The sequence below is a fragment of the Schistocerca nitens genome, chromosome 3 (assembly GCF_023898315.1).
Source record: "Schistocerca nitens isolate TAMUIC-IGC-003100 chromosome 3, iqSchNite1.1, whole genome shotgun sequence".
In the NCBI taxonomy this organism is placed as follows: domain Eukaryota; kingdom Metazoa; phylum Arthropoda; class Insecta; order Orthoptera; family Acrididae; genus Schistocerca; species Schistocerca nitens.
In genome coordinates, this window is record NC_064616.1 from 341,684,817 (window position 1) to 341,707,014 (window position 22,198).

Sequence of the window (22,198 nt, forward strand, 5' to 3'; positions counted from 1 at the left end):
CACCTTGAAGGTCAACATCCTGCACATTTGACTGTCGCTGGCGCCTCAGAAGGCTACGGAGCTTGGAGCAAACCCGCGATGAAGAGGCATACGTCCCCAGGGAGGAAACATAAGCGAAAGAAAGACACTCGCAGCTTTTCCAGTGACGATACCGGTAACAGGATCCGCAGGATTCATCTGGAAAAAATATTGCCCTACCATAAAAGATGCCATCAACCCGCACCACATAGTAACTTTTACATAATGAAGTGGCTGATGTAGGTGCAAATTTTTCTGCAAGTCTGCGTATTGACCATGTCCCATGGAGATGGAAATGGACTTCGTCTGTCCGCAGAATGTTCGATGACCATTCATTGTTCACTTCCATACGCGCAAGAAGTTCCAGAGCGAACGTTTGTCTTGCTAGCAGGTCAGCAGGAAGCAACACCGGAATATCGGTAATTTTGTATGGACAGCCATGCAGGCTGTTACGTAGGATTTTATGCATCGTGCTCGCAAACATGTCCAACGTTAGGATACTTTCCCACGTACTACGTGTTTGCAGGTCACTGTTCGACCACTCCTGCAATGGTTCTGACCACATCTTCGACAAACATCGGATAAACTGCCTTCCTCCCTTTGTCACAGCGCACTTTAAAAGAACCTGTCTTTTAGAATTTTGTAATCATTTTCTCTAGACACTTAACAGATATCAGATCATTGAGTGTCTTGAACTTTTGCAGGGCTACTGGCACACAGTCACCGATCTTGTAAACGAGCTTTACCAGCAGCGCGCGATCCTTGATTGAGAAACTAATTTTAGGCGGCTTGGACGCAAACTGAGGAACATACGTGTGCCGTGAGTCTGATGGTGTACATATTCTGACGTTTACAGTGCCATCTATTGGACAAATGTCCGTTAAATCAGTTTTGTTCCACGACGTTCCGGCCAGCCTCAATAATATGCTGATGAACTTTCATGTCATTCTGAGCTGTGGATCTCTTTCTACAGCCGAACTTTATATTGAGCACTAAATTAAGTGTACTTAGAGAAGATTCTTTTTGGAAACTTGTTACACCGATCAAAATAGCTACGCATTACCGGGGATGTCCACATGACTGGGGGGTTCATAGGATGGCAACGGAGAGGCCAGTGTAGATAGTACCATGTGAACGATTATCCACAGTAGATAATATCGTGTGGTGACGCTGGTATCAACTAGTAGGCTGTGATTTTCTCATTATGTCACTGCCTACCAGAAACTGGTTACGGTTTTTTTTCCTTGATTAAAAAGAGGGCTCGTGCATTAGTCGCTAGTTCTACCCTGAAGACAATGTAGGTCTCTGGCAGAAAATTTAGTTCCAGGCTATTAGTACATGTGAAAGCAAATCCTTTCCTCTGACGCCCTTAGAGTCATCAGCATACATAATTTCGGTGCCTTGGCAGTGACATAACAGATGTGTTGGCGGTCAGTAGGAGAAATAGTAATTTTGGAGCTGCTGTGTAGCTCTACCAGAACCTACAATCTACCTAGAATTTTCAGTCTGGTTCCCATATGGGGTCTTGCCCTAGGTCGATCGTTACGTCAAAATTCCTGGAAAGTGAAAAGCTTTTGATAGGTTAAACTGGTAAGGAATTGTCAGAGTGTGGAGTATAATTGAGTAGTAGTAGTTAACGCTGAAACCACATTTTCTGAATTCCAGTCTCCGTCAAAATATTGTCTACAGGACTCTTTCACAGGCCTTACCTCACAATGATGAATTAGATCTGTCACAAAGCGGCTAGTGCTGCAGAATCTTGTACCTGACATAGAAAGTACAAACGTGATAACAATGGAACCATACGTACGTGTCATAGTTCTGCTGAATCAATGCTCAAGATGATTCCACCAATGTGAGTGCATGTAGTGTCAATATTCACCTTAATATGGGCTGACGAATGTGGGCCAGCCACGTCACATCAGTTCATTATCAAAGAGGCGGCCAAGCGTGATTGTACAATTACTACCCTGGATCCTAGAAATAGTTCGGGGTCCAGGTGGATAGTGGTGCCACAATGAAGTGTACGAGATGTGATCTAGTGGTTGAGAAACTAGACTCATAGTCACGAGTCTCTTCGTATGCCTTCTTAGAGTTGACCCTCAGTAAGAGTGACGGACTGAGAGCTGAGTCAATGCAGAAGTCATCTCTGTAGAGGGTAGGAGTAACTGTCTGTGCCATGGAGCCCACGGGGCCGTTGACAGCTACAACGAAACAGGTGACACTGAAGATTGAGCCCTGTGCTACGCCAGTCTCCTGCAGCTGTGTACAGCTGAGGTATGTTCCGACTAACCCTGAATGATTGGTGGGACGAGAAGTTTTAGATAAATGTCAGTAAGGCGCCACTATAATCTTCCCAGGTGGTTGATTGTGAACCAACCAATCCCAACACCTACACAAGTAGGTCGATAAAAGTCCCCATGACCCGAGAACCCAATACAAATAATGGGCCACCGACCTTTCGATTAATTTACACAGCACGCAAGGCTGGCTGGCTGGTAGCTATCAACGAAAATAAGGTTATTTACTGGTTTAAGGATTGGGACAATGATACTATTCACCCACTGTGGGGGAAATTCTTATAGGGTTAAAAGCAGTGGGAAGGCAATTTTTCTAATCCCCATTCAGGATTCGAATCACCGGATTGCGGATCAAGCCAAGGCCTGATGTGTCGTGTACCGAGTCGAAGGTACGAAACAGTTCCCGTTGTGTAAATGGTTCATTATACGATTGAACACCGCACAGTAAAGAGCGAAGTTTCCTCTGTCGCCGGCTGGAGTGGCCGTGCGGTTCTAGGCGCTACAGTCTGGAACCGGGCGACCGCTACGGTCTCAGGTTCGAATCCTTCCTCGGGCATGGATGTGTGTGATGTCCTTAGGTTAGTTAGGTTTAATTAGTTCTAAGTTGTAGGCGACTGATGACCTCAGAAGTTAAGTCCCATAGTGCTTAGAGCCATTTGAACCTCTGTCCTTCGTTTATGCTCCTGGAAAACGGAAGGATAAGAGGTGGTCGCTGATGACACTGCAAAGTTAACTGAGAAATGTTGCCCAAGGTCAGATGAATAGCTTAAAAGACCTAAATGAAATCAAAGGATGGAAAAGTCGCCGACCACTGACTGACAATTAGCCCACAGAGCTTGCTACACACCTACGAGAGAGAGGTACGTATTCACTGACAGGACATGTATCGTTCCCAGTACCCTTTCTATTGTTAACTAAAAAGGTTATGAGACTGAATGTCTACGAGTGGTGTTCGGATTCATGAACAGCTCGCTGGCTGTCTTTCATTGTCGCTGCATGAGTTTTTTGCAGGGCGATACATATTGCACAATAGAATGATAGTTCTTGTGTAATTCAGGTCTGTGGTTTTAATACCCACTACAATTCCTCCGTATATATCGCGCGGAGGGGGGGGGGGGGTTAACGTAGTGTAGCAATTTGGGGGGGGGGGGGGGCGGAAGGGTTGGAAAGGCTGGGTCAGTACATCTCACTGCCGAGTCTTCACTCGTCTTCCCGCTACCTAAGTTGCTGAAATGACAGGGCACATAGTATCCAGTTAACGAGAGCAGGAAGACCTGGGGCAGCTAGACTTGCCCTAGATTTCTTCGTCGACTTCTGTTTTGAACTTTTCCCGTTTTTTGTTCAAGGTCTGAGAAGATTTGCTTGATTTAGAATTGAGAAGGAGGAGGAGGAGATTAGTGTTTAACATCCTGTCGACAACGAGGTCATTAGAGACGAAGCGCAAGCTCGGGTGAGGGAAGGATGGGGAAGGAAATCGGACGTGCCCTTTCAAAGGAACCATCCCGGCATTTGCCTGAAGCGATTTAGGGAAATCACGGAAAATCTAAATCAGGATGGCCGGAGACGGGATTGAACCGTCGTCCTCCCGTTTGCGAGTCCAGTGTGCTAACCACTGCGCCACCTCGCTCGGTTTTAAAATTGAGCACAGAAGAAGCGTGAGTATCTCTATGGCCCACAGACTGTGGTTCCTTCAGACAGTTGCAGATGTCTAGCTGAAAGTCTACATGGTTCCAGGAGAAACGTTCCCCAGTGGGAGTCCCTCTACCCAAAGACACCAGAGAAGAGCAATGCTTCTGCAGCCGAGGATGAGGGATCGAGGTGCCCTATGAAGGTAAGGGAGAGGTAATAAAATGGTCTACTCCACCTCCAAAAATTGCGCGGCAGTCCACCTCCGACCAAGAGGTTTTCGTCGCAGTGCGAAGAGAGGTTGGTGTGCTGTTTTACAGCTAGTTTTTTTTTTCCTCCAGTTGACGCCTTAATAACAGGGCGAAGTAGTTTGCATTCCTTTTTAGCGTCTAGAAACGATCATTAACAAAGGTCTTGTATTCTTGGATTTCTCTTGTAAGTAGGCCAAGTCGACGAGGTGGAGGAGGATCTACTGACAGCTGACACAGGTCGAAGATGGACCAAGGTGTATAGTGATTGATTTAATTTTGTTTTGCTTTAGGGAGCAAAAAATAACCGGCGTCATACACGCCCAAGTCAAGACTATAGAACACGAAGACAGAGAGGAGTCAAAAGAAGACTATACATATATCGCAATTGACATAAGAGAATACAGCTAAAAACAAGTACGTGGAAAAAGGGCTAAAAAAAGACGCCATACACAAACGGAGGTATAAAACTAAAAATTAAATGGCCTTCGCCGTATTGCTTTGACGCATAAAAAGTAAAACGCGGTCGACAGCCCAGGCGTCATTTGCTAAAACTGCCGATAACTCTGACAGAAAACCCAAGCGGGTTAAAACGCCACTTATCAAATGACGATGACTAAAAGGCAGTACCCAACACGCAGCCAAGAGGAGGTCGTCCAAGCCGCTGGGAGAGGCTTAATAAGCCAGAGCTTATTCCCATGAAGGGAGGACCATTGGCGATGCCAAAGGGACACCACCTTCTTACAGATGGCAACACAGAAATCATCAGAGGGAATAAAGGAACTCTTGTGCTGAGGTACGAGGACTGCAGCCTTGGCAGCGGCGTCAGCAGCCTCGTTTCGTGGCAAACCGACATGACCAGGAAATCTCAGAAACATTGCACTGGCTCCACCAAGAGTGAGAAACTGACAGTTTTCCTGGACCTGCTGCACTAAGGGAGGGGTGGTGTACAGCGCACATAGACTTTGAAGGGCGCTGTGTGAGTCTGAGCAGAGGATAGAGTTGTAAAGGCTGTCGCCGGATGTACTCCGTGGCCTGACACAGGGCGAAGAGCTCGGCTGTAAATACTTAGCAGTGTGCCGGAAGCCGATACCGAAAGAGACAGGTACCAATGACGAAGGCACACCCGACCCCACGGTCAGTCCGAGAGCCATCAGTGTATACAAAGGCACTATCGCGAAATTCCGTGCGAAGGTCGTGAAACTAAAGGCGATTTATCAAGGCAGGAGTAGTGTCCATAGCAAGCGAATGAAGTCAAAGGTTAACATGGGCCGCTTCACGAAGCCTAGGTGGTGAAGGGTTTACACTGACCAGGAAAGTTGCAGGTAGTGTGAAGTTCAGCCGCCATAGCAAGTGGCGAAAGCCAGGAGGTAACACATAAGAGGGACGAGCCTCATACTGACGATGAAAGGAATCATCGAAGAAGGTAAAGGCAGACAAACGGCATGCGTACCTGCTGAGGAGAAAGTCACGGCGGTAGGACAGTGGTAGTTCAGCAGCATCAGCAGACAGACACTCAACCGGGCTTGTGTAAAAGCCGCCTGTGGCCGAACGGTTGCCATGATGGATGGACGTGCAGACGCATAAACGAAGCACCCCTAGTCGAGTTTCGAACGGAAAAGGGCCAGTACAAACGGAGAAGGGTGGGTCGATCGGCACCCCAGGAAGTACCATTGAGGACACGTAGGACATGGAGGGACCACGAACAGCAGGATGCCAGGTAAGATACATGGGAGGACAAAGAATTTCCTATCGAGCATGAGCCTCAGGAATTTCGTAGTTTTAACGAATGGAAGGGCAACAGGCCAAGTATGTAAAGATGGTGAGAGAAACCAATTGCGTTGTCAGAAATTCATACAGATGGTTTTGTCAGTGGAAAAGCGAAAGCCATTGTCGATGCTCCAGGGGTAAAGAAAAAAATGTTCAAATGTGTGTGAAATCTTATGGGACTTAACTGCTAAGGTCATCAGTCCCTAAGAATACACACTACTTAACCTAAATTATCCTAAGGACAAACACACACACACACACACACACACACACACACACACACACACGCGCGCGCGCGCGCGCGCGCGCGCCCGAGGGAGGACTCAAACCTCCGCCGGGACCAGCCGCACAGCCCATGACTGCAGCGTCCGAGACCGCTCGGCTAATCCCGCGCGGCTAGGTGTAAAGACGATCAAGATATCGTTGAAGACGCCGCTCAGTGAGGCAGGTCCGTGGAGAACTGCAAAAGAAGGCAAAATCGTCAACAAAAAGGGAGCCGGAGATGGTTGGTGGGAGAGAGGCCATTATAGGGTTAATGGCGACATCAAATAGGACGACGCTCAGGACGGAACTCTGAAGCACACCATTTTCCTGGATAAAGGTGTCCGACATGGTAGCACCCACACACACCTTAAGAACTCTGTCTTTTAAAAATGCCTGAAGGACACAGGGCAGGCAGCCATGGAAGCCCCACGTGTAAGGAGTATGGAGGATACCAGTTCTCCAGCAGGTGTCTTAGGCCTTCTCCAGATCGAAAAACACGGCCAATCTGGGATTTCCGCAGAAAACCGTGACATGGATGGACAAGGTAACCAGATGGTCAACTGCAGAACGCCGCGCTCGAAATCCACACTGTGCATTCGTCAGTCAATTCCGAGACTCAAAGCCACCATACCAGCCGGGCATGAATCATACGTTCCATCACCTTGCAAACGCAGCTGGTAAGAGAGATGGGGTGGTAGCTGGAAGGAAGGTTCTTGTTCTTACCGGCCTTAGGTCTGGGTATGACATTGGCTTCACGCCAGCGTCCAGTAAATGAGCCCTCTGCCTAGATGCGGTTGTACGTGTTAAGCAGGAAGTGCTTTCCCAAAAGAGAAATGTGGATGGCGACTGGCCCTGGGGTGGAGGATCAGGAAGAACAGAGCATGATCTAGCTCCCTCATAGTAAATGCGGCATTGTAGCACTCACGATTCCGAGGAGAGAAGGGTATCGCCCGAGCCTCTACCTCTCGTTTCAGATTGAGGAAGAAAGGGTGACAGTGGGAAGAGGTCAAAATTTCCGCAAAATGGCGGCCCAAGGTGTTGGATATAGCAATAGGGTCCACGATGGCATTGCCTGCTACTGTCAGGCCGGAAACTGGGGTATAGATCTTGGTTCCAGAGAGCCATCGGAGGTTGACCCACACGACAGAGGAAGTGGTGGAACTGTTAAAAGAACTAGTGAATGAAATCCAGCTAGCTCTTCTGCTATCCAGAAGAACGCGACGACACTTTGCATGCATCTGTTTATAATGAATGCAGTTTTCCATCGTATGATGACGGTTAAAAACGTGGAGAGCACGTCTCCTTGCGTGAATTGCGTCCACCAAGGGACTGGGACACGACGTGGTAAAGAGGAAGTGCGAGTAATGGAATGTTCTACAGCAGTAAGGATTACGTTTGTGAGATATTCCACCTACTCATCACAACTGGAGAAATCTTCTTCTTCTAAGGTCGTCAGGGAGGAGTAAAGCTGCCAGTCAGCCTTAGTAAGCTGCCATTTGGGCGTGCACATGGATGGGGTAGGCGTCAGCAAACGGATAGCACACAGGAAATGGTCGCTCGAGTAGGTGTCAGAAAGAACGGACCACTCAAGACGATAGGCAAACTAGACAGTGCAGAAGGATAGGTCCCCATGGGAATAGGTGTTCGAGGAGTCAGAAAGAAAGTGGGCACTCCAGTGTTAAGGTAGAAGAGGTTAAGTTGGTTAAGAAGGTCAGCCAAGAGGGCACCTCTCCAACAGGTCCTGGAAGAACCTCAAAGGGGATGACGCGCATTGAAGTCACCGAGTAGCCCAATTGGGGGAGGTGACATCGAATGATGGAGGGACGTAAATGTAACAGAAGACAAGGTCAGGTGGGGAAGGAAAAGGCGAAGTCCAACAGCTTGGGGATGGGTAGTCAGGGAGACGAGTTGACTATGAATGTCATCCCATATGAGCAGCATGACGTCCCCATGACATGGAATGCCGACCTCAGGGGGAAGGTCAAAACGAATCGGTAAAAAAATATGTAAGCTCAAAGTGTTCGTGACGGCGCAATTTCGTTTCCTGAAAGCTGAATACAAGGGGCCGCTGCGATACTAAAAGCAGACATAAATGCTCTTTGTGGGACCAAATGCCACCAACGTTCCATTGGAGGAGACTCATTATGAGGAAGAATTGTACGGGGGTGTCACCTCAGTGGTTGGTTGGTTGGTTTGTGGGATTAAAAGGACCAGACTGCTAGGGTCATCGGTCCCTTTTTCCAAGTACGAAAAGCACCTACGGAGAATAAAAACGATTAACAGAATAGAGCACAGACGACACAGAACAAGAGAAACTGAGACAAAGACCAGACTAAACGAACTAAAATCACAGAGTGTGACGGTGGTTGGCCGACCATAGAAATAAAAAAGGAAAAGCCAACCACTTAAAACAAATTAAAAAATCAGTCTAAAACCGGAGGCCAAAAGCCAGAATCCACACAAAACAATAAGATAAAACAGAAACACTTAGATTAAATGATAAAAACCCCCTGCCCGAATAAAACGTAAAACTAAGTCAGCCGTAGCAGAGTCATCTGTTAAAACGGCATGGAGCGTGTCAGGCAGTGAGAACGACTGCCTGAGCACAGCTAAAAGCGGACACTCCAATAAAATATGGACCATAGATAAAACGGAGCCGCAGCGACATAGAGGTGCGTCCTCACGGCGCAATAAGTGGCCGTGCGTAAGCAGAATGTGCCCAATGCGCAGCCGGCAGAAGACAACAGACTCCTTGCGGGAGACCCGCAGGGACGACCGCCACACAGTCGTCGTCGCCTTGATTGGACGGAGTTTGTTGGGCGTGGGCAGATTGCGCCATTCAGCGTCCCAAATCGAAAGACCTTCGCGGCGTAAGACTACCCGCAAATCAGTCTCCGGAAGGCCAGTCTCCGGAAGGCCAGTCTCCGGAAGGCCAGTCTCCGGAAGGCCAGTCTCCGGAAGGCCAGTCTCCGGAAGGCCAGTCTCCGGAAGGCCAGTCTCCGGAAGGCCAGTCTCCGGAAGGCCAGTCTCCGGAAGGCCAGTCTCCGGAAGGCCAGTCTCCGGAAGGCCAGTCTCCGGAAGGCCAGTCTCCGGAAGGCCAGTCTCCGGAAGGCCAGTCTCCGGAAGGCCAGTCTCCGGAAGGCCAGTCTCCGGAAGGCCAGTCTCCGGAAGGCCAGTCTCCGGAAGGCCAGTCTCCGGAAGGCCAGACTCCGGAAGGCCAGTCTCCGGAAGGCCAGTCTCCGGAAGGCCAGTCTCCGGAAGGCCAGTCTCCGGAAGGCCAGTCTCCGGAAGGCCAGTCTCCGGAAGGCCAGTCTCCGGAAGGCCAGTCTCCGGAAGGCCAGTCTCCGGAAGGCCAGTCTCCGGAAGGCCAGTCTCCGGAAGGCCAGTCTCCGGAAGGCCAGTCTCCGGAAGGCCAGTCTCAGGAAGGCCAGTCTCCGGAAGGCCAGTCTCCGGAAGGCCAGTCTCCGGAAGGCCAGTCTCCGGAAGGCCAGTCTCCGGAAGGCCAGTCTCCGGAAGGCCAGTCTCCGGAAGGCCAGTCTCCGGAAGGCCAGTCTCCGGAAGGCCAGTCTCCGGAAGGCCAGTCTCCGGAAGGCCAGTCTCCGGAAGGCCAGTCTCCGGAAGGCCAGTCTCCGGAAGGCCAGTCTCCGGAAGGCCAGTCTCCGGAAGGCCAGTCTCCGGAAGGCCAGTCTCCGGAAGGCCAGTCTCCGGAAGGCCAGTCTCCGGAAGGCCAGTCTCCGGAAGGCCAGTCTCCGGAAGGCCAGTCTCCGGAAGGCCAGTCTCCGGAAGGCCAGTCTCCGGAAGGCCAGTCTCCGGAAGGCCAGTCTCCGGAAGGCCAGTCTCCGGAAGGCCAGTCTCCGGAAGGCCAGTCTCCGGAAGGCCAGTCTCCGGAAGGCCAGACTCCGGAAGGCCAGTCTCCGGAAGGCCAGTCTCCGGAAGGCCAGACTCCGGAAGGCCAGTCTCCGGAAGGCCAGTCTCCGGAAGGCCAGTCTCCGGAAGGCCAGTCTCCGGAAGGCCAGTCTCCGGAAGGCCAGTCTCCGGAAGGCCAGTCTCCGGAAGGCCAGTCTCCGGAAGGCCAGTCTCCGGAAGGCCAGTCTCCGGAAGGCCAGTCTCCGGAAGGCCAGTCTCCGGAAGGCCAGTCTCCGGAAGGCCAGTCTCCGGAAGGCCAGACTCCGGAAGGCCAGTCTCCGGAAGGCCAGTCTCCGGAAGGCCAGTCTCCGGAAGGCCAGTCTCCGGAAGGCCAGTCTCCGGAAGGCCAGACTCCGGAAGGCCAGTCTCCGGAAGGCCAGTCTCCGGAAGGCCAGTCTCCGGAAGGCCAGTCTCCGGAAGGCCAGTCTCCGGAAGGCCAGTCTCCGGAAGGCCAGACTCCGGAAGGCCAGACTCCGGAAGGCCAGACTCCGGAAGGCCAGTCTCCGGAAGGCCAGTCTCCGGAAGGCCAGTCTCCGGAAGGCCAGTCTCCGGAAGGCCAGACTCCGGAAGGCCAGTCTCCGGAAGGCCAGTCTCCGGAAGGCCAGACTCCGGAAGGCCAGTCTCCGGAAGGCCAGTCTCCGGAAGGCCAGTCTCCGGAAGGCCAGTCTCCGGAAGGCCAGTCTCCGGAAGGCCAGTCTCCGGAAGGCCAGTCTCCGGAAGGCCAGTCTCCGGAAGGCCAGTCTCCGGAAGGCCAGTCTCCGGAAGGCCAGTCTCCGGAAGGCCAGTCTCCGGAAGGCCAGTCTCCGGAAGGCCAGTCTCCGGAAGGCCAGTCTCCGGAAGGCCAGTCTCCGGAAGGCCAGTCTCCGGAAGGCCAGTCTCCGGAAGGCCAGTCTCCGGAAGGCCAGTCTCCGGAAGGCCAGTCTCCGGAAGGCCAGTCTCCGGAAGGCCAGTCTCCGGAAGGCCAGTCTCCGGAAGGCCAGTCTCCAGAAATGATTTACTAGTGGCCTCTTTCACCAGGCGGTCAACATTCTCATTGCCGGGTATCCCAACATGGCCTGGGGTCCACACGAAGACCACAGAGCGGCCGCAACGTGCAAGAGTATGCAGGGACTCGTGGATAGCCATCACCAGACGAGAACGAGGGAAACACTGGTCGAGAGCTCGTAAACCGCTCAGGGAATCACTACAGATAACGAAGGACTCACCTGAGCAGGAGCGGATATACTCTAGGGCACGAAAGATGGCGACCAGCTCAGCAGTGTAAACGCTGCAGCCATCCGGCAAGGAACGTTGTTCGGAATGGTCCCCTAGAGTTAGCGCATACCCGACACGACCAGCAACCATCGAACCGTCAGTGTAAACAATTCCAGAGCCCTGATACGTGGCCAGGATGGAATAAAAGAGGCGGCGGAAGGCCTCTGGAGGGACTGAGTCCTTCAAGCCCTGTGCCAAGTCGAGCCGAAGGCAAGGGCGAGGAACACACCACGGGGGTGTACGCAGAGTTGCCCGGAAAGGAGGCGGAACAGGGAAAAACCCAAGCCCGGAGATAAGCTCCTTGACGCGTACGGCGATCGGACAACCCGACTGGGGCCGACGGTCTGGCAGATGGACGACTGACTGCGGGAACAGGACACGGTAATTTGGATGCCCGGGCAAGCTAAAAACATGGGCAGCATAAGCAGCCAGTAATTGTTGGCGTCGTAACCGCAGTGGAGGGACACCTGCCTCCACTAGTATGCTGTCCAACGGGCTGGTGCGGAAAGCATCAGTGACAAGGCGTATCCCGCTGTGGAGGATTGGGTCCAGCACCCGCAACGCAGATGGGGAAGCTGAGCCATAAGCCAGGCTCCCATAATCCAGACGAGACTGGATGAACGCCTGGTAGAGGCGGAACAGGGTAGAGCGGTCGGCGCCCCAGCGGGTGTGGCTCAAACATCGCAGAGCATTGAGATGCCGCCAACACGCCTGTTTGAGCTGCCGGATATGAGGCAGCCAAGTCAACCGGGCATCGAAAACCACCCCCAAAAACCTGTGTGATTCCACCACTGAAAGAAGTTCGCCGTTAAGAGAAAGCTGCGGCTCCGGGTGGACAGTACGTCGCCGGCAGAAATGCATAACGCAGGTCTTGGCTGCCGAAGAGTGGAACCCATGAGCTAGAGCCCAAGACTGCGCCTTGCGGATAGCGCCCTGTAACTGACGTTCAGCAGCTGCAATGCCAATAGAGCTGTAGTAAAGGCAGAAGTCGTCAGCATACAGGGAAGCGGAGACAGAACTTCCCACGGCCGCAGCGAGCCCGTTAATGGCTATTAAAAACAGGCAGACACTTAAAACAGAACCCTGCGGCACGCCGTTCTCCTGGACGTGGGAGGAACTATATGAGGCTGCGACTTGCACGCGGAAGGTACGATACGACAGGAAATTGCGGATAAACATCGGCAGAGGGCCCCGAAGACCCCATCCATGAAGCGTAGAAAGGATGTGATGACGCCATGTCGTATCGTACGCCTTCCGCATGTCGAAAAAGACAGCGACCAGGTGCTGACGGCGGGCAAAGGCAGTACGGATGGCCGACTCCAGGCTCACCAGATTGTCGGCGGCGGAGCGGCCTTTACGGAACCCACCCTGAGACGGAGCCAGAAGGCCCCGAGACTCCAGTACCCAATTCAAGCGCCGGCTCACCATCCGTTCGAGAAGCTTGCAAAGAACGTTGGTGAGGCTAATGGGGCGGTAGCTGTCCACTTCCAAAGGGCTCTTGCGCGGTTTCAAAGCGAGGATGACAATGCTTTCCCGCCATTGCGACGGAAACTCACCCTCGACCCAGAGACGGTTGTAAAGGTCGAGGAGGCGTCGCTTGCAGTCCACCGAAAGGTGTTTCAGCATCTGACAGTGGATGCGATCGGGACCGGGAGCGGTATCAGGAGAGGGCACTGTGAAATTCCCACTCACTGAATGGAGCATTGTAGGATTCAGAAGTGTGGGTGCGAAAAGAAAGGCTCAGACGTTCCATCCGCTCTTTAATGGAGCGGAAGGCCTGGGGGTAATTCGCAGAAGCGGAACTCATAGCAAAATGCTCCGCTAAGCGGTTTGCAATGACGTCGGAGTCAGTACAAACTGCTCCATTCAGTGAGAGCGCAGGGACGCTGCCAGGGGTCCGATAGCCGTAGACGCGTCGAATCTTGGCCCAGACCTGCGATGGAGTGACATGGAGGCCAATGGTGGACACATACGGCTCCCAGCACTCCTCCTTGCCTTGGCGGATAAGGAGGCGGGCCCGCGCACGCAGCCGTTTGATGGCGATAAGGTGGTCTACGGAGGGATGTCGATTGTGACGCTGGAGCGCCCGCCGGCGATCTTTAATCGCTTCAGCGATCTCAGGCGACCACCAAGGCACAGCCCTCCGCCGAGGGGACCCAGAAGAACGGGGAATGGCAGATTCGGCGGCAGTAACGATGCCGGTGGTGACCGATTGAACCACCGCATCAATGTCATCAGTAGATAGAGGCTCAATAGCGGCAGTGGAGGAGAACAAGTCCCAGTCAGCCTTATTCATAGCCCATCTACTAGAGCGCCCAGAAGAGTGACGCTGTGGTAGTGACAGAAAGATCGGAAAGTGGTCACTACCACACAGGTCGTCATGCACACTCCATTTGACAGACGGCAAGAGGCTAGGGCTACAGATTGAAAGGTCAATGGTGGAGTATGTGCCATGCGCCACACTGAAGTGTGTGAAGGCACCATCATTTAACAGCGAGAGATCGAGCTGCGACAGTAAATGCTCAACGATGGCGCCTCGACCTGTTGCCACTGACCCACGCCACAGAGGGTTATGGGCGTTGAAGTCGCCCAATAGCAAGAAAGGTGGCGGCAATTGGGCTACCAGTGCAGCCAGGACATGCTGCAAGACATCACCATCCGGTGGAAGGTAAAGACTGCAGACGGTAACAGCCTGTGGCGTCCACACCCGAACAGCAACAGCCTCTAAAGGTGTTTGGAGAGGGACAGACTCGCTGTGCAGAGTGTGAAGGACATATAGGCAGACGCCACCAGACACCCTTTCATAAGCTGCTCGGTTCTTATAATAACCCCGATAGCCACGGAGGGCGGGGGTTCGCATTGCTGGAAACCAAGTTTCCTGAAGAGCAATGCAGAAGAAAGGGTGAAGGCTGATAAGTTGGTGGAGCTCAGCTAGATGGTGGAAGAAACCGCTGCAGTTCCACTGGAGGATGGTATTGTCCATGGCGGAGAAAGGCGTGACGGGACTGGGAAGGCAGATTACGCCGCTGGGTCACCTGCTGCCTCGGATTGAGCGCCTGTGCTAGTGCTATCCATGACGTCTGAGGGACCGGCGAGATCGAGGTCCTCAGCGGACGCCAGAATCTCCACCTCGTCCTCAGACACAGAGCTGGAAGGTTGCGGTGGGGTGGCTGCCACCGCGAATTCCTTGGGCTTAGAGCTCTTCTTGGATTTCTCACACTGCTCCTTGGGTTTAACTGTCTGGGAGGGCTTCACCGATTCAGTCTCCGGGACTGAGGAGGATCATGAAGCCCTTCAACCAGCTGATTGCGGGCACTTACGCCACTGTCGGTCGTCAGCCTTCCCACTGGTGGAAACCTGGGAAGGGAGGGACCCAAGGGACCCCTTGCGAGCGTGAGAAGCCGAATAAGTTTGACACTTCTCCGGCTTAGAAGCAGGGACGGACGTCCCTGATGGGGGGGATGGTGTTGCTCCTGAGGTAGGTGACGCAGGAGCAACTGTGTCACCTCAGTGGCTGCTGAGTGACAGGTGGTGAAGAGTTGCTACTGCAGGACACAGGAGGAGGAGGATCCTGCTCCATGGGGTCCACAGAAGCATCAGCTTGCTCGTGTGGTCAGTCTGTATAGTCCAACGCTGAAAAACGTTTTCTGGTGCGCACCAGTGACACGAAGGCTGGCCAGGCTCAGGTATAACATGGCGACACCATCAAAGAAGATCTTCGAGTTGGCGAAGGAGATCATCATTTGCCTTTGGTGGACTACTACAAGCTTTTCCAGTTAGAGGAAGGCCCAGGTGGTTTTTGGTGATGGAGGAAGTCTTCATGGGAGTACTACTACTGTCCTTTCTGGCCTACCAGTTGTGTAGCGGGTAGCTTAGCCCCTTGAGGAGAGTTTGATGGCTTGTTGCACAGCTGGATTTGGGGATGGTGATGCTACCTTGACACTGGGCGATTTCACTACCTCAGAGCTGAATTGGAAGTCTTGTGTCTGCATGGCCATGTCCTTCATGGAGCGAGGGGTAACAAGAACAGAACTACAGGTGCTAGACTGGAGAACGCAGGGTTTGCGACTAGCCAGTAACTTGCGAGCGGCTGGGTAAGGCACTTTCTCCTCCACCAGGATCCCTTGGACAGCCCACTCATCAAAATACACGGGACAAACACAAGAGGAGGCAGGATGGCCGCCATTGCCGTTGATACAGCTGGGAGAACGAGGCAGACCATTGCCCTCGTGGACATCTCTACCATAGGTTACACATTTTGTCGGGTGTCGACAAGATGTTGAAACGACGACACTGATAGCAGCTCATCAGGTTCGGTATGTATGGCCGGACTGTAATCATTTCATACTCTGCTTTGATCTTGGACAGAAACACCACTGTATCAAATGCGAGAAAAAGAATGTGAGTGGGCACTAAGGAGGAATCTACCTTTCTCATTACACAATGAACAGCAATGACACCCTGGTCAGAGTGGTAAGACTGGATTTCGGCCTCGGTTAGACCATCTAGTAGCCTGATGTAAGTTACACCATGGGAAGAATTCAAAGTTCTATGGGCTTCAACACAAACAGAGTACCCACGGAAAAGCGAGGCAGCAAGCAGTTGTTGTGCTTGAGAATCGGAAGTGGTCACCAAAAGCAAAGTGTCATTCTATAAACAAGAGCAGGATTTCACAGGGCCAGCAAGTGCATCAACACCTTTCTGAATAATAAACGGATTTACCGTGGTGAAGGACTGACCATCTTCAGTATGTGAGACCACGACAAACTGTGGTGCAATGGGAAGGGTCTTCGAATCATTAGCCTCATTACGTTTACGTTTCGTAGTCGTTGATTGGGAAGATGACTGACTCATTGCGAGAAAATACCTCATGATTGCCAGTGTCTCCAATGGTGCGCTCCTTCCGGCTAGGGGCCCCCATCACAAGGGGGGGCACATCCCCCTTAGTTGATTGTTCACACCTCGGGTCACACCTCCAGAACACCTGACAGAGGGACCAATCGGCAATTTGGGAAGGTTGCTGCTCCGGCAATCACCCCTCCCTGGGCCTGGCCTGCATCAGGGGGTACGTGCAAACCCTACCTGTCGACACGGGGCTGGGAATTACGCGTTACCCAGTCATCTGTTACACATCAGACGTGTGGACCGACCTTCAGGAGTTCACAGGAAGGAAAAAAGAGGAACCTCAACCACTGAAGCGGAGGAACGAGAGAAAGGAAACAAAGAAAGGAAAAGGGAGCGAAAAACAAAGGTGAGACTGTTCTTACGTCAGTGACAGACAATGCAGATCATTCGCAATAACATCCCAAACATGTTCCCCAAGGGAGGGGGTAAAGAATAGCAAGAGGAAAGAAATGCAGCACCGAAGGGAAAAAAATGCGGCAAAGGTTAGGGCCCATGGTAGCCAAGCACGACCCACCAAAGAGTGGTGAGCCCCCTGGGGTGGGGGGGGGGAGGCTTTCGTGATGCTGTTTTTTGTTATGGTTTTAGGGCGCAAAACTGCTATGGTCATTACCGCCCAGTCTGTGACTTAGGAAAAGGTAAAAAAAAATAAAAAAACGAAACTGGAAACCAGCAGCAATGGGAACAAAACTAAAAAAAAATTGAAAAAACTAAAAACAGAAGGAAAGCTTTAAAAAACCACTATAGAAGGGGATTGGTGGTCCCCAAAAAGAGCTTCAAATGACTGACGTCATCTCACTGGCACTAATAAACTCGAGAACGCGATCGGCTGAGCAAATGTCATCTGCTAAAATGGAAGATATATCAGGCGACAGCTGTAGACGGGCGCGTAACGGAGTAAAATAGGGGCACTCAAGTAAAAGATGTCTTACCGTCCACAGCTGAGTTCAGTGGGGACAGAGTGGGGGACGATCGCCACTTAAAAGGTGTCGATGGCTAAAAAGACAGTGACCTATCCGGAGTCTAGTTAAAATTACCTCCTCCCAACGACGCATTTGGGAGGAAGATGTCCAAGCACAGGGAAGAGCTTTCATGTCCCGCAATTTATTATTTGGAAGTGTCGACCAATGCACGTACCATAAAAAAGCAACACGAAGACATAAAACACTCCGTAGATCGGCGAAAGGAATCTTGCGAATAGCTGGCCGAAGAAGAGAGACTGCTGCCTTGGCCGCTATATCGGCCGCCTCATTTCCACAGATAGCAACGTGTCCTGGGAGCCAGAGGAACGCCACAGAGACGCCCCCAAGTGGAGCAAGTGGAGGCAGTCCTGAATCCGGTGGACCAGAGGGTGGACAGGGTACAGATCTTGGAGACTGAGGAGAGAGCTGAGCGAATCTGAGCAGATAACATACTTTATCCGCTGATGGCGACAGATGTATCGGACAGCCTGGAGAACAGCGTAAAGCTCCGCAGTATAAACTGAACACTGGTCGGGAAGCCGAATCGATTTGGGGTGTCACCAACAATATAAGCACTCCCTACACCAAACGATGTTTTTGAGCCATCAGTGTAAATAAATGTGGCTTCCGTCATTTGTGCACATAGAGCAGCAAATGCCCGACGATAAACAAGTGAAGGGGTACCATCCTTGGGAAACTGACAAAGGTCACTGAGCAGGCAGGTCTGGGGACGGAGCCAAGGCGGTGCTGTACCCCAAGTTGTCAAGAGTGTTTTAGGAAAGCTGAAGGAAAGAGAATGGAGCAGTTGACGGAAGCGGACTTCCGGTGGTAGTAGGGAGGAAGGGCGGCGTGCATACCCTAAATCCCAGGAGGCGTCGAAAAAAATGACATGAGCCGGATTTGCAGGCATGGAAGACAGATGGCTAGCATAACGACTCAGAAGGACAGCTCGCCGATTGGACAGCGGAGGTTCAGCAGTCTCAGCATAAAGGCTTTCCACAGGGCTGGTGTAAAAAGCTCCAGACACTAAACGTAATCCACGGTGGTGGATAGAGTCGAGACGACGAAGAATAGGCGACCGAGCAGAGGAGTGAACTATGCTTCCATAGTCCAATTTCGATCGCACTAAGGCGCGATAGAGGCGGAGAAGGACCACTCGGTCCGCTCCCCTGGAGGTACCATTCAGGACATGGAGGGTGTTGAGGGATCGCAGACAGCGAGCCGAAAGATAGGAAACGTGGGAGGACCAGCACAGTTTTCTGTCAAACGTAAGACCCAAGAATTTAGCGACGTCCGAAAACGGAAGGTTGGCAGGTCCTAGATGTAAGGAAGGTGGAAGAAACTCCGCATGACGCCAAAAATTAACACAAACGGTCTTACTGGGAGAAAAACGGAAGCCGGTTTCGATGCTCCAAGAGTGGAGGCGATCGAGACATCCTTGAAGACGTCGTTCAAGAAGGCTGGTCCGTTGAGACCTGTAGTAGATTGCAAAATCGTCCACAAAGAGGGAGCCCGAGACATCAGGAAGGAGACAATCCATAATGGGATTTATGGCAATTGCAAACAGTACAACACTTAGCACAGAGCCCTGGGGTACCCCGTTTTCTTGAGAGAAGGTACGGGAGAGAGTAGTGTTCACCCGCACTCTAAATGTACGCTCTGCCATAAATTCGCGAAGAAAAAGAGACAGCCGACCTCGAAAGCCCCTAGAGAACAGTGTGCGGAGGATGCCTGTCCTCCAACAGGTATCATATGCTCTCTCAAGATCAAAAAATATTGCTACCGTTTGGCGTTTCCGGAGAAAATTGTTCATGATATAAGTGGAGAAGGCAACAAGATGGTCAACTGCAGAACGATGCTTTCGGAAACCGCATTGGGCAGGTGTTAAAAGACTGCGGGGCTCCAGCCACCAAGCTAAACGGCAATTCACCATACGCTCCAAAACCTTACATACACTACTCGTGAGAGAAACGGGGCGATAGCTAGAGGGGAAATGTTTGTCCTTTCCAGGTTTCGGAACAGGAACGACGATAGCTTCCCGCCACCGTCTGGGAAAAGTACTGTCGGTCTAAATTCGATTATAAATGCGAAGGAGGTAACGCAGACTATGGTATGGTAAATGCAACAACATTTTGATGTGGATACCATCCGGTCCTGGGGCGTAATAGCGAGAAGAAGAGAGTGCATGTTGGAGCTCCTGCATGGAGAAAATAGTGTTGTAGCTTTCGCGATTTTGAGAGGAGAAGGCAAAGAGGTTGCATTTCCGCAGCGCGTTTCTTAGGGAGAAACGCTGGCGGTAAATTTGAAGAGCTCGAAATCTCAGCAGTGTTGACCCAATGAGTTAGAAATTGCGACGGGGTCCACTAATGTATCATGCGCGACAGTGAGCCCAGAGACCGGGTAGAAACTAGGCGCGCCAGATAACCGTCGAATCCGACTCCAAACTTCCGAGGAGGGAGTGAAGGTGTTAAATGAGCTAGTAAAGAAGTCCCAGCTTGCCTTCTTGCTATCGCGGATGACGCGACGGCATCGCGCACGGAACTGCTTATAGCGGATACAGTTGGCCAATGTAGGATGGTGTCTGAAAACGCGAAGAGCACGCCGCCGCTCGCATATTGCGTCACGGCATGCCTCGTTCCACCAAGGAACTGGGGGGCGCCGGGGCAATTCGGAGGTGCGAAGTATTGAACGTTCCGCAGCTGAAAGAATAACGTCTGTAATATGAGTGACCTGATCGTCGACGTTAGGAAAGTGACGGTCATCGAATGTCGCTGGAGACGAAAAAAGTGTCGAATCGGCTTGGGCAAACTTCCAGTGTCACGGGCGCATATATGGCAGGTGTGGCTGCAATCGAAGGACACATGGAAAGTAGTCACTCGAGTGTGTATCATCAAGGGCGAACCATTCGAAGCGCAGCGCTAGCGGAACAGTACCGACCGCAAGGTCCAAATGAGATAAATTTGTCGTGGAGGCAGACAAAAATGTAGGGACCCCAGTGTTGAGACAAACAAGATCCGCTTGGTGGAAGACGTCTATCAATAGTGAGCCATGCGGACAAGGATGTGGAGATCCCCAAAGCTGGTGGTGGGCATTGAAGTCCCCAACCAGCAAATAGGGGGATGGAAGCTGACCAAGAAGATGGAGATCAGCTCGTGCCATTGGTGTGGACGATGGAATGTATACAGTACAAAGAGAGAAGGTGCATCCAGAAAGGGAAAGACGGACAGCGACAGCTTGGAAGGAAGTGTGTAAGGGGATTGGGTGATAATGGAGAATATTATGGAGAAGAATCACGAGTCCTCCATGTGCTGGAGTGCCTTCAACAGAGAGGAGATCAAATCGGACTGACTGAAAATTGGGGGGGAAAAAGCGATCGTGGGGACGCAGCTTTGTTTCCTTAAGACAGAAGATGACTGGCGAGTAGGATCGTAAGAGGATCGACAATTCATCCAGATTGGCTCGAATGCCGCGTATATTCCAATGGATAATGGACATAGGGTGGACAGAAAATGGAAGAATGTGACCATGGTTGCCCTCAACAACAGCTCAGAGCTTGCGACTGACAGCGTGGAACGGCAGCCGAAGGCAGAAGATCCTGGTCCATAGGTTGTTCAGGAGCAGCTCCTGCCACCAGCGATCGGCCGGATGATCCGCCGCCAGCAGTGCGCCTCGGCGACGCGGAAGACGGCCGAGGGCGGCTACCGTCAGGTGGTGCTGTAGATGAGACACGCCATGGCGGAGAAGAAGAGGAACTGGGTTTCTTATTAGCCTTCTTGGAAACGGGATGCTTAGATGAAGGAGGAACTAATGGTTGTGAATTTGGGGTACGTAAAAAATCTTCACGTGTAGGCTCTTTTTTGGAAGTCCAGGTGTCTGATTTTGGGGCTCATGATTTAGCAGAAGCCGATGAAGGGTGAGCCGTTGAGTGAGCAGGCGAAAGTGGGGAGGTTGAATGGACGATCTTTGCACTGGCCGACCTGACCACTGTGGCACTAAAGGTGAGATCACAAGTCTGCGTGGCTGCCTCCTTTGTTGGCTGAGGAGAGGCGAGGACAGTGCTGTATTTACCTGTCTGAGGAACAGTGGGCTTTCGACTGGCGAATAATTTTCGAGCAGCAAAGGTCTACACCTTTTCCTTCACTCTGATTTCCTGAATGAACTTTTCGTCTTTAAAAATGGGGCAATCTCGAGAGGAAGCAGTGTGGTCACCCATACAGTTGATGCAATGAGGGGATGGAGGTGGACACGCACCCTCATGGGCATCCTTGCCACACGTAACACATTCGGCCAGATTGGAACAGGATTGGCTGGTATGATTGAACCGGTGACACCGATAGCAACGTGTAGGGTTTGGGATGTAAGGGTGAACGGAAATTATCTCATAGCCCGCTTTGATGTTCGATGGGAGTTGAACTCTGTCAAATGTCAAGAAGACAGTACAGGTTGGAACGATGTTCGTGTCAACCCTTTTCATGACTATGAACAGCCATTACGCCCTGGTCAGACAGGTAGTGTTGAATTTCCTCGTCGGACAATCCGTCGAGGGAGCATGTATAAACGAGTCCACGTGAGGAATTTAAAGTGCGGTGCGCTTCCTCCCGGACAGGGAAGGTGTGTAGCATTGAAGCACGTAGCAATTTTTGGGCCTGGAGGGCACTGACTATTTCTAAAAGCAAGGTGCCATTCCATAATCTGGAACAAGACATTACAGGACCTGCAGTTGCATCGACACCTTTCTGAATAATGAAAGGGTTGACCGTGGAGAAGTTGTGACCTTCGTCAGACCGAGAAACAACAAGGAACTGTGGCAACGATGGAAGAACTGTCCGTGGCTGAGACTCATTGAACTTACGCTTGTGAGCAGACGCAGTAGATGAGGAAACCATTCCGGAAGTATCCCCCATGATTACCGGCATCTCCGATGGCGCGCTCATCCCTTGTGAGGGCC

The 22,198-nt window shown here is 51.9% G+C and overlaps 1 protein-coding gene across 1 annotated transcript in view; it reads left to right on the forward strand.

Moving 5' to 3' along the window:
• Positions 1–22,198, forward strand: part of LOC126249223 (basic salivary proline-rich protein 1-like) — a 50,080-nt gene that overhangs the window by 23,244 nt on the left and 4,638 nt on the right. Inside the window, exon 2 of the mRNA XM_049950878.1 lies at positions 9,163–11,111. Coding sequence (XP_049806835.1) covers positions 9,163–11,111 — 1,949 coding nt within the window. The remainder of the gene's footprint in view (positions 1–9,162; positions 11,112–22,198) is intronic.